Below are 12,122 nucleotides of genomic sequence, written 5' to 3'. Positions count from 1 at the left end.
GGTGCGTTAAATTGACCCACCTTGGTCTTCCTCGTGAGCAAGCAGATTTCGGTCTTTCTGGGTTAACATTGAAACCCCTAGGTCTAGCCCAGTCATATGCCATCTACAGGACCCTTTCGGCTCTTCTGCATAGCTGGTTCGGATTCTTACCTCTGAGATGTATTATAACATCGCCGGCGTAACGCATCGAGTTCTATGCGCAGTCTCCTTTTTAGGCAAACAAAGAATATTGAATAAGTATGTGCTATTGTGTAATATTTCAGTTCGTTCGGATAAGAATTGCGCCTTGTAGGGGCTCAAGAAGCAAAATCGGGAGATCAGTTTATGTGGGACCTGTATCAAACTATTGATCGATTCACACCATATTAGACACGTGTGTTGAAGGTCATGAGAGAAGCCGTTGTACAAAATTTCTTCCAAATCGTATGAAAATTGGGCCCTCTAGAGGCTCAAGAAGTCAAGATCCACGATTGGTTTATATGACAGCTATACCAGATTATGAATCGATTTGCATCATACATAACACAGTTATTGGAAAAGACACCAAACCACTACGTGCAAAATTTCAGTCAAATCGGATAGGAAATGCGCCCTCTAGAGGCTCAAGAAGTCAAGACCCAAGATCGGTTTATATGGCAGCTATATCAAAAAATGGACCGACATGGCTAGATCGACTTCAAATGACATGACGATCAAGAATATATATACTTTATGGGGTCTCAAACGCATATATAGAAGTGCTACAAACAGAATGACGAAATTAATATACCCTGGGGGGTGGAGGGTATAATAATACTTTAAAACATATAAACTAAAATTTAAGCAATAATTTGGTATGAGTAAGAAAATATATAAGTAGATTATTATCAATTGTAACGACATTTTTGAGAAATACGCTAGTAGTCCGAATCGGACTATAACTTGATATAGCTCCAATATTAAATCAATTATTTTCTTTTATCCGTTGTTTGCCTAAAATGAAATATCGGGAAAAGAACTCGACAAATGCAATTTATGGTGGAGGGTATATAAGATTCGACCCGGCCGAACTTAGCACGCTTTTACTTGTTTTTTATTTATTTGCGTTGCTGGTAACCTGTAAATAACGTGATAGGATATTCTAAAGACATAATAAGAACAAACTTCAGATCCACTTTATCTGTACCAATGGCATTAGATGTACCTTATCCAAAGCAATTGAGTACCTCCTTGGGAGCGATGCATCGGAATTCAAAATCACCGGCACTAATATCACCAGGCGCTGAGTAATAGAAAGAGAGATCTGCCTCAACCGTTCATTTAGTTCATCCGCATCGCCATGAGAAAAAGAAACGTCTTTACATTTCCCAACGCCCAAATCTTTTATAGTCTTCCATGTACTCCTAGAGCCAATGACAGTACTGAAACGACCCATATAATACCGAGTCTTGGCCGATTTCATGCAATTGTTCGCCCTTCTTCTTGCCGAGCAAAATTCATCGTTCAGTTCAGGCGTCTTATATCGCTTCCATCTGGCATATGCCCTATCCCTAGCGTCTATACATGTCTGGCGCTCTTAGTCACTAGAGGAACTGTTGAATTGTAAAGTTCAGTCAATAGAAATCAAGTCATACAAATCATTCTAAATTAATTTCGACAAATTTCTGCTCTAATTCGGTATAATTCAAGCTTCTAAAATCACGAAAAGTACATATTTGTACCTCTTCGTCTCTAAAATTCAAGTTATAGGAAAGAAGTATTAGGTCATGCCTAGAGAAAAGGAGCTGAGATTTGATCATACAGAAAGTCAATTTTTCGAATTCCCGTTTGAAAGATGAAATCTTGATTTTTGTAGTAAAGTCATATGATTTGCAGACTGCAATATATACAAACATTGCTTTTAAACGCAACAGTGGACCTTTTTTCAAAAAAAACAAAAAATAAAAAAAAATGTTGTTGTTGTTGTAGCAGTTTATTGTGTTCTATCTTTCGTCTGCTTGATTCTGTTAAGTGTCAAGACCCAGGAACTCCGCGACTAAGATGGGGTGCGTCCACAGGGATCTGGGTCTGAGTCGAGTGGGTCTGGCCGGGCAGTTAAACAGGTGACGTGTATCGTGCGGCCCCTGGTTACAATCGGGACATACATCTTGCACGTCGGCATCAATCCTAGCTCTGTGGGAATTGAGGCGGCTGCATCTGCCGGAACCTAATTGAGCCAGAACCACTCTGGTTTGCCGGGGGAGGTCGATTTCTTCGGGTGCAATGGGTGGCGGTCGTTCTCCAAGGACTACATTCACCCGGTAGCCAATTAACGCGTCTGCTACCGTGTCTGCATGAATGTTGTTCAGACCCGCTTGATCTAGAGGTTCTCTCTTGTAGCGCTGAACCGTGTAGATCTACCTTAAGGCTTCTGGGCGGTGGGTATCTATCCACAAGATGATGATTTGGATGATTTCTGCGATAACAGCCCAAAAGGTATTGCTTAGACAGCATGTAGTTATGTCTTTGCACTGGTAGGATCTTTGTCTCCTGATGGAGGTGGTCCACATGAGAACTGAGGAAACAGCCCGTCGCAGTTCGGAGGGCGGCATTCTGACAGATCTGAATATTATTCCACTGCGTGTCACAAAGTTGACGTGACCACACTGGCGCTGCATAACTTATCACAGACCGTCCAATTGCTTTGTACGTGGTCAACAAGGTTTCTTTGTCCGCACCCCAAGTGCTGCCAGCGAATGACTTGAGGACCTTGTTTCTACTTTTGACTCTATTGCAGATTGCTGTGGCATGTGGGGAGAAAGTGTAGGAGCTGTCAAATGTGACGCCAAGTATTTTGGGACACTTGATGGTCGGAATCATTTCTCCATCGACCAACACAGTTAGCTCAGTATTCACCTCACGCGTATTTGTAGTGAACAGTGTGGCTGAAGATTTGGTGGCGGATATCTTCAGATTTCTTGCAGCGAAATATGAGGCAAGCTCGTTGAGGTAGACGTTCAACCTATCGCAGATGTCATCAATGGGTGGGGAGCCTGATGCCATGATCGTACAATCGTCCGCATATGATACGATCTCTATGCCGTCTGGAGGGGGTGGGATGGAGGATAGGTAGAGGTTAAACAGAGCCGGAGATATCACCCCACCTTGGGGAACTCCCTGTTTCACTCTACGGTGTTTCGACTTCTTATCCCTAAATTCCACAAATGACTGGCGGCCACACAGATAATGCGCGACCCAACGTTTCAGGCCTGGCTGGAGGGACGTGTTGGCGATGTCCTCAAATAATTTGGCATGGCTGACCGTGTCGAATGCCTTCGATAGGTCCAGTGCCACGAGGACCGTCCTATCGCATGTCCTGGGTTGATTGAAGCCACGGCAAATGTGTGTGGTGATGGCATGCAAAGCTGTTGTTGTGCTGTGCCGTCTCCGAAATCCATGTTAATGCTCGGCGAATGGAAATTCTCCTACGAGGCTCGGGAGGAGTAATGCCTCAAGCGTCTTTGCCACTGGTGAGAGAAGGGAGATCGGTCTGTACGACTTCCCTAAACTCGGGTCTTTTCCAGGCTTCAGTAGCGGGATCACTCTGCCCATTTTCCAGACGTCGGGAACTATAAGAGTGTTCAATGACAGGTTAAGGACAGTGGTAAGGTACTCAACTCCAGGTAAATCCAGATTCTTCAGCATCAATGTAGAAATTCCGTCGGGGCCCAACGCCTTGGAAGATTTGGCGCCACGGATGACATTCGTAACTTCGCCCACGGTAAATTGTGATGGCTGTTCATCGGCTCGGAGACCACGAATACGGCGAATGGCTCTCCTCCTTGCCCTGTCTCTCTCGGGATGCACCATAAATTGACGGTTGAACAACCTGGCGCATCTCTTCGGATCAGTCACGGTTATCTCGCCAAAAGTGACTGAGGTCCTGTCGTCCCGTCTACCGGGGTTCGAGAGAGACTTAACAGTGGCCCACAGTTTGCCTGCACCGGTGCCTAACTAACATTGCTCCAAGTGTTCCAGCCACAAATTCCGCTTATGTTCGTTGACTACCCTGTTTATTTCCAGATTCAGCTCGCTGATTCTGGGGTTAGCGGGGTCCATAGCACGAATCCCATCACGCTCGTCTGCGAGTACCACTGCTTGCGCTGGGAAATTGGGTCGCACTTATGGTATTCGACTGTGGTATTCGGCTGGTATAAAGCGAGCGGCTGCTGCGTTGATGATGTCTCGGAATTTCATCTCGGCCACAAGCACATCAGAGGGAGGTGGCAGTTCATTGAAGCGGCGATTGGTATACTCTCTGAAGCCAGTCCAATCGGCCTTCTTATATTTGATGAACGTCCGGCGCTCAGAGGTTATGAAGTCGGGTGGTCGGTCGATGGTGAGAATTATGGGGAGGTGGCCTGACCCCAAAGAGATGACGGCTTGCCAGGATACGTCACTCAGGAGATCAGGGGATGCAATTGAGATGTCATGAGGCGAGCTGCTGCACCTCCTCGTAATCCTAGTGGGGCATCCTCATTCACCGTGCAAAACGTGGAGCTATCTATCTACTCTGCCAAAGCTATGCCACGCTGGTCGTTACCTAGGGGAGAATGCCATGACGTGTGATGTGCATTAAAATCCCCCAGAACCAGACGACTATGGCCAGATAGCAACCCACTTATGTCGGGGTTGTAAGCCTGGCCATTAATCGGGACACAGCTACCAACCGGCGGTTTAAATACCACCGGAGGCCACCGTAGTGCAGAGCATGTCCGCCTATGACGCTAAACACCTGGGTTCGAATCCTGGTGAGACCATCAGAAAAAAATTTCCAGCGGTGGTTTTCCCCTCCTAATGTTGGCAACATTTGTGAGGTACTATGCCAAGTAATACTTCTCCCCAAAGAGGTGTCGACATGCCGTTCGGACTCGGCTATAAAAGAGAGGCCTCTTGTCATTGAGCTTAAACTTGAATCGGTCTGCACTCATTGATATGTGAGAAGTTTGCCCCTGTTCCTTAGTGGAATGTTCATGGGCAAAATTTGCATTTTAAATACCACCTCTAACTAAACAAAAATCATCCAAATGTTGAAGAAATTAGATTTAGTGTGACATAAAAGTGATGTTATTGTAAAAATATAGCTGAAACAAATAATAAACATACCAACAATTGGTAATTAAGTGTTTATTTGTTTTTACATTTGTTTTTCATCGTAAATTAAAGCAATTTGGTTTGCATTCCCTAACAAAAAATGTGTGAAAATTTTTCACATTTTTCAGGGGGAAAAGGGCCAAGGAACAACTCAAAGTGAAAAGTTTTCGTTTCACCTGCTAAAGTAAGTCTCCGAACACACCCGATAGGTGGTTCAGTATACGCAATATAGAACGCTGAACACATATCTCGTCATTCGGTTCGAAACACCTCAAATTATTGATAAACGTACCTTGACATTCATAGTCGAATTAGCCATGCCCGTCGAAATCATGATAATGGTCCAACGAATTAACCTTTTTTTTTAAATAACTTTAAAATAAAATTGCAAGTATATATTACAAATATCCATTTTGACTTTTAATCAAAGTAGTGTGGTCGGTTTCTACTTAAATTATGGCTTAAAGATATGCATCGTTAATTCAAAGAAATTTTAATGATTAAATGTACTATTTTTGTTGCTAATAGATTTTTGTTTAAGACGTACTTTTTGAAATCAAATACAATCGTACAAAAAATTAACATTTACTTGTCACCATCCTTGATATAACGCAAAATAAATGTTTTGCAGTCTTGTTTAGAACCTTTGTCACTGTTTTTTCAAGTTTTTGCCGTAAGGAAACGCATTTAAATAGTACTATGAATTAAAATATTCCTCCTCAAATTTACGGAAGTCTTCTTCGGTAAATATGGACTCTTGTTCAACTTTAGGTATAATTTTATCAACATATCGACCTTTATGGGCTCTTTGGACAATCTGAAAAGATATACGACGATACTATTAGTAACAATGACATCTCGCTAAATACTTAACAATAGCTGGTACCTTTTCGGCATCTTTTATGTTGATATGATTCATAGATAGCGCCAAAAGTCGTTTTATATTCTCCTCAGACTTCGCATCGTTACTTATCAGCTGACTACGAACACCCTGCAACTTCTTTTTGTGCTGCTTTCGAGTTTGATGTTCCGAGACGAATTTCAACGAAGAATTTGTATTTCTTGAGCAGGAACGTTTCTTGCTTTCTGAAAAAAGTATTAAAATTTATTTTATTTTTATTATTATTTTTCGGCGTATGTTGATATTAAGTTCGCTTTTCCTAGCGAAATTCTATTTTCAAAAAATAAATCATGAATAAATATGGCAATTGTTTAAAAGAACTTTATTGTGTTTTTTTCTGTAAGGAAATGAAAATATCTTTAATTACATCTTTAAACAAGAGTCATAGCAATAATAAGTAGCGAAAAGATGCTGCGAAAAGACTTTTCGTGGCGGCAGGTTAGTAGTCTTCAAAACGATTTACAATTGTAAATGCAAATTGGCTCATTTTGGTGAGATATTGGTTTGGAGATAAGAAGAAAACTTGCAAGATTTTGGAGAAATATTGGCACAGGTAGATCAGCAAAACAAAGAACGAACAACAAAATTATTAAACCATTTTAATGATAATAATTAAAACAAGTAAAAAGGAATTAAGTTCCGCCTGGCCGCACTTTGAATACCCACCTTTTCGGCGTTAAATAAACAACATTTCGTTAAAATCCGGTAAAAACTACCGATTCTGAACCAAAAGTAACTTTATAGAATTATGTTCCGATCTCAAGTCGCCTTAGTGTATAACACTGCTACAACAACATGGTCCGATTTGGACCAAACTTGCCACAACTCACTGTTCAAAATTTCAGCAAAATCTGGTAATAAAAGATTCTTATATAGCTATATCCAATACTAATCCGATCTGCACCATATTTGGGGATGCTGTGTAGGGGGTTCAACATAGCTCACTCTACTTAATTTCAGCAAAATCGTGAAATAAATACGCTATTTATGGGTCTATTTGGGGGCTACATTAAGATACAGACCGATTGGAATCATATTTGGCACAGATGTCTGGGATCAATCCCATGGCAGCCAGTTGTACGCACCGGTTTAACCCGATGAAATCCTTCATCGGAAAGGGCTGCCGCCTCAGAGTACGTGTTCGTCCTTTTTTTCGTCATGGGAGAGGCACATCCCGGAGTGCCGAGATTGAAAAGAACACCAGACCCTTGTTCTGTTCGGTTTGCCAGAAGGCCAGTGCCGGGATATGTATCATTTTTGCAGTTGAATTGCAACGGTCCCCGAGGCAAGATCGACGAGATTGTGCATTTTATGAGTCGGAAGAACATATTGGTTGCAGCGATCCAGCAAAGAGAGCTGACCTACACCTGCAGTTTGCACAGTTGAAACGTATACAATGTGATACGTAAGGATCGCTTAAGGAATTGGTGGTATTGCTTGTCTTCGCACTGGTAGGATCTTTGTTGTTGTTGTTGTTGTTGTAGCAGTTTATTGTGTACTATCTTTCGTCTGCTTGATTCTGTTGAGTGTCAAGACCCAGGAACTCCGCGACTAAGATGGGGTGCGTCCACAGGGATCTGGGTCTGAGTCGAGTGGGTCTGGCCGGGCAGTTAAACAGGTGACGTGTATCGTGCGGTCCCTGGTTACAGTCGGGACATACATCTTGCACATCGGCATCAATCCTAGCTCTATGGGAATTGAGGCGGCTGCATCTGCCGGAACGTAATTGAGCCAGAATCACTCTGGTTTGCCGGGGGAGGTCGATTTCTTCGGGTGCAATGGGTGGCGGTCGTTCTCCAAGGACTACATTCACCCGGTAGCCAGTTAACGCGTCTGCTACCGTGTCTGCATGAATGTTGTTCAGACCCGCTTGATATGCCGCTTGATCTAGAGGTTCTCTCTTGTAGCGCTGGACCTCACGCTCTAGATCATGTAGATCTACCTTAAGGCTTCTGGGCGGTGGGTATCTATCCACAAGATGATGATTTGGATGATTTCTGCGATAACAGCCCAAAAGGTATTGCTTAGACAGCATGTAGTTATGTCTTCGCACTGGTAGGATCTTTGTCTCCTGGTGGAGGTGGTCCACATGAGAACTAAGGAGGCAGCCCGTCGCAGTTCGGAGGGCGGCATTCTGACAGATCTGAATATTATTCCACTGCGTGTCACAAAGCTGACGTGACCACACTGGCGCTGCATAACTTACCACAGACCGGCCAATTGCTTTGTACGTGGTCAACAAGGTTTCTTTGTCTGCACCCCAAGTGCTGCCAGCGAGTGACTTGAGGACCTTGTTTCTACTTTTGATCGCAAATTGCTGTGGCATGTGTGGGGAATGTATAAGAGCTGTCAAATGTGACGCCAAGTATTTTGGGACACTTGATGGTCGGAATCATTTCTCCATCGACCATCACAGTCAGCTCAGTATTCACCTCACGCGTATTTGTAGTGAACAATGTGGCTGAAGATTTGGTGGCAGATATCTTCAGATTTCATCCTATCGCAGAATTCATCGATGGGTGGGAGGCCTGATGCCATGATCGTACAATCGTCCGCATATGATACGATCTTTATGCCTGCTCGAGGGGGTGGGATGGAGGATAGGTAAAGGTTAAACAGTGGCGGATATACCATCCCGCCTTGGGGAACTCCCTGTTTCACTCTACGGTGCTTCGACTTCTTATCCCTAAATTCCGCAAATGACTGGCGAACACACTGATAATTCGCGAACCAGCGTTTCAGACCTGATTGGAGGGACGTGTTGGCGATGTCCTTAAATAGTTTGCCAGGGTCGGCCCTGTCGAATGCCTTCGATAGGTCCGGTCAGCTCCGTGTGACTTAAACGGTTTGAAGCTTTTCAAGGCTTCCTTTACCATAAATTCTGTAATGATAAGCCTTTAATCAATCTCATTATTCCCAGATTCCGGTGTCTCCGTAAGTCCCGTCGTATCATATGAAAAATGAGTTTTTATTAAAAGCCTCAACATGTCCTCCGTTGTCTCTGCTCTCACGCCCATGTTGTTAATTAACGATTCAGTTCGGGCATGGGTTTTGAGAGAAACTTTCTTATCTTGGCGGCGTCATTGACGCTATCGACCTTGTCACAGAAAAGCTTCCATGAGCAATGTGTAATACACATCCAAATATACCTTCGCTTTTTTACGACGTGCTCTTTTATAAAATCTGAGGACCTCTTTCCCAATGTTGCGAATCCCCCCGGTCGTCCTTGCGCTGATTTCCTTTCTCGAAGAGGACAACTACCATCGAAAGTCTCCACTAGTGCTGTCGTAATCCTGTTGACATTGTCGTCAATTTCTTCTAGGCTTGGACAATCTAAATTATCTTGCCCAAGTCTTCTTCTTCCGAATTTTGGCCAGTTGTTTTTCAACTTATTATAAAAGCTTATCGGCAAGGCGCCTTCCCATTCTAAACCTAATGTAGCAGTGGTAAGAGGATTGTTCCATAGAGACCCTCCACATGAACCACATCGATTAGATTTTCCGCACATATTGTCACATTTAAAACCTCCTCCCTACCTATTAAAAATATAAAGTGTTATTAGGTCGCAAGTATTCAAGAATTTCGCCAGGGCTTGGCCCCGCTTATATTTGTGTTGGTACTACCCCGCGAAATGTGGTGAGAGTTCGCATCGCATCCTATTGGTACCTCATCTTCTGTCTATTTTGCCTTCCTAACCAGCTGTTGCAGCTCCGACGTGGTTGGCGGTGTCGAAGAGTCGAAAGGCAGATAAAATGATGACCCTGTATCATCACTGTTGCACCCGATGTTGATAACTCTGGGAAAAATATGTAATTATGACAAATAACGCAGGTCCTCGGTTGTTGTTATTGTTGTTGTAGCAGTTTATTGTGTTCTATCTTTCGTCTGCTTGATTTTGTTGAGTGTCAAGACCCAGGAACTCCGCGACTAAGATGGGGTGCGTCCACAGGGATCTGGGTCTGAGTCGAGTGGGTCTGGCCGGGCAGTTAAACACGTGACGTGTATCGTGCGGTCCCTGGTTACAATCGGGACATACATCTTGCAAGTCGGCATCAATCCTAGCTCTGTGCGAATTGAGGCGGCTGCATCTGCCGGAACGTAATTGAGCCAGAACTACTCTGGTTTGCCAGGGGAGGTCGATTTCTTCGGGTGCAATGGGCGGCGGTCGTTCTCCAAGGACTACATTCCCCCGGTAGCCAATTAACGCGTCTGCTCCGTGTCTGCATGAATGTTGTTCAGACCCGCTTAATATGCCGCTTGATCTAGAGGTTCTCTCTTGTAGCGCTGAACCTCACGCTCTAGATCGTGTAGATCTACCTTAAGGTCTATCATTAACCAAATGGTTGTCTTACCATTAATACTATTTATTTCTTCTTCTACAATATCGACGCTTTGTTTCAAAAGTTTCAAGGACATATTTAGTTATTTATTATTTTAGTTTTGGTTAGAGATCCAAATTCGATTATGTATGAACACGTTGACGTCGACTTTTAGTAGATAAAAATTCAAACAATCGATTACAAAAATGAGTCATCGATTTTCAATGATTATGGCTGGTACCAAGATTTAAACCCCGTTTACACCGCTCTTTAAATCCAAATTTAATGCACCATCATCTGTTTTGCCATAATAAAATCAGCTGACGAGAGCCTTAAATCCAGATTTGATGAGCAGTGTAAACGGCGTTTTATTCATTTACAGGTAGTGACCATGGTACAATCAAGAGGAAGTGTCATTAGCACAACATCAAAACTATACTCTCAACGAAATTACCTCGAATGGCGAATGCCGTAAATTGAAATGCCAAACTAGTTTTAGAAATAAACTTTGTTTTACAACTGATCTTCTTCAAACGTGTTTCATATTTGTATTTCCATCAATGTAACACTGTTTTATTGCTTATGTGTGGAATATCGGATCAAATAGAACATATTTTTAAGATTTTAGAAAAAAATCACACCTCTTTTATTTAGCCTTTGACATTTAGATTTACTGCAACATCAAAACAAAAATAAAAAAATTTTACTCAGCTGTTCGCATGACCTCGCCTTATAAGTGCATACTGGGTAGTGGCAGTTGCCGAACAACAAAATATTGCAACTCTGATTTTGTGTATTTTACATTTCGCGTCATTTTTCGTTATTTGTGGTTGTAATGGTCCCTATAATACACACACACACAACCAAAAACCGCTGAAAGATAGTGCACTTCACGAAAAAAAATTTACTGAACTGTTCACGGTACACTACCTGGTAATTATGCCATGGTTAAAAACACACACAGGTTACTTTTACACACACGGTTACTTTTGTGAAACACTACAAAAATCTCAATAAAAAGTGGCCTCACGCGAACAACTGTTAACTGCCGACCAGGTTTGACGGTATTAAGATGACAGGTTTTTAATAATATTATCTTTGTTGTTATCTATTTTCTTGCATATTGTCTGTTCACTTACGCACAAGTATGCACACACTCACACAAATTTCTTTGCGTGTGTTGGTAAAACGTCGATCAGCTTGATGGCAACATGGCGGATTGTACTATATGAATTGTGTTTGTTGTACAAATGAAACCACCTTTAATTGTTTCGCCATGGTAAGTAATGAGGGAATGTCCTACTGAATAAAATCAGCAAGTTTTTTTCCTTCAAAATCTATTATCTAAATAAAGTGATCACGAAAAAATGTCGCCAAAACACGATACGGTAAGATAGTCGGCCGTATTCAAAAACTTATTATAGCCTAATACCATGTTTCCACTTGGGGCAAATCTAGATTTGCGACGAGATTTCGGAGATCTCGTGTTTTCCAACATTTTCATGTTGTTCACATGTGAGCAAATCTACTTATTTCAGGAGATTTGCAGCAAATCTCCTTTTAAATTTAAATGCAACACTGCGTTTGCATTGAATACCGGCTATTATTGGGATTTTCGGGCAGCACTTTTTCTTAACATCTGACAATTTCTTATTGAAATTATAAAATTTAGTTTATAAAATTTAGTAGTAATTTAATGAAATCGTTTCGAAAATTTAACCGCTATTTATATGCTGAACACAATAAAAATGCTAATCACAATAAAAACGCTGTCGAAAAATTCACTGTTG

The 12,122-nt window shown here is 42.2% G+C and overlaps 1 protein-coding gene across 1 annotated transcript; it reads right to left on the bottom strand.

The window, feature by feature from the left end:
• Positions 1-5,506: 5,506 nt before the first annotated feature.
• Positions 5,507-10,499, bottom strand: LOC106088587 (active regulator of SIRT1-like). The gene is made up of 3 exons (XM_013254176.2): positions 10,366-10,499; positions 5,999-6,198; positions 5,507-5,929 (listed from the first exon to the last, which is right to left on the bottom strand). The coding sequence occupies exons 1-3, from the start codon at positions 10,427-10,429 to the stop codon at positions 5,810-5,812; spliced, it is 384 nt and encodes a 127-aa protein (XP_013109630.1). The 5' UTR covers positions 10,430-10,499; the 3' UTR covers positions 5,507-5,809.
• Between the last annotated feature and the right edge of the window lie 1,623 nt (positions 10,500-12,122).

The sequence above is a fragment of the Stomoxys calcitrans genome, chromosome 3, assembly GCF_963082655.1.
Source record: "Stomoxys calcitrans chromosome 3, idStoCalc2.1, whole genome shotgun sequence".
Taxonomy (NCBI): Eukaryota; Metazoa; Arthropoda; class Insecta; order Diptera; family Muscidae; genus Stomoxys; species Stomoxys calcitrans.
This window is presented reverse-complemented; position numbering and strand designations above follow the sequence as displayed.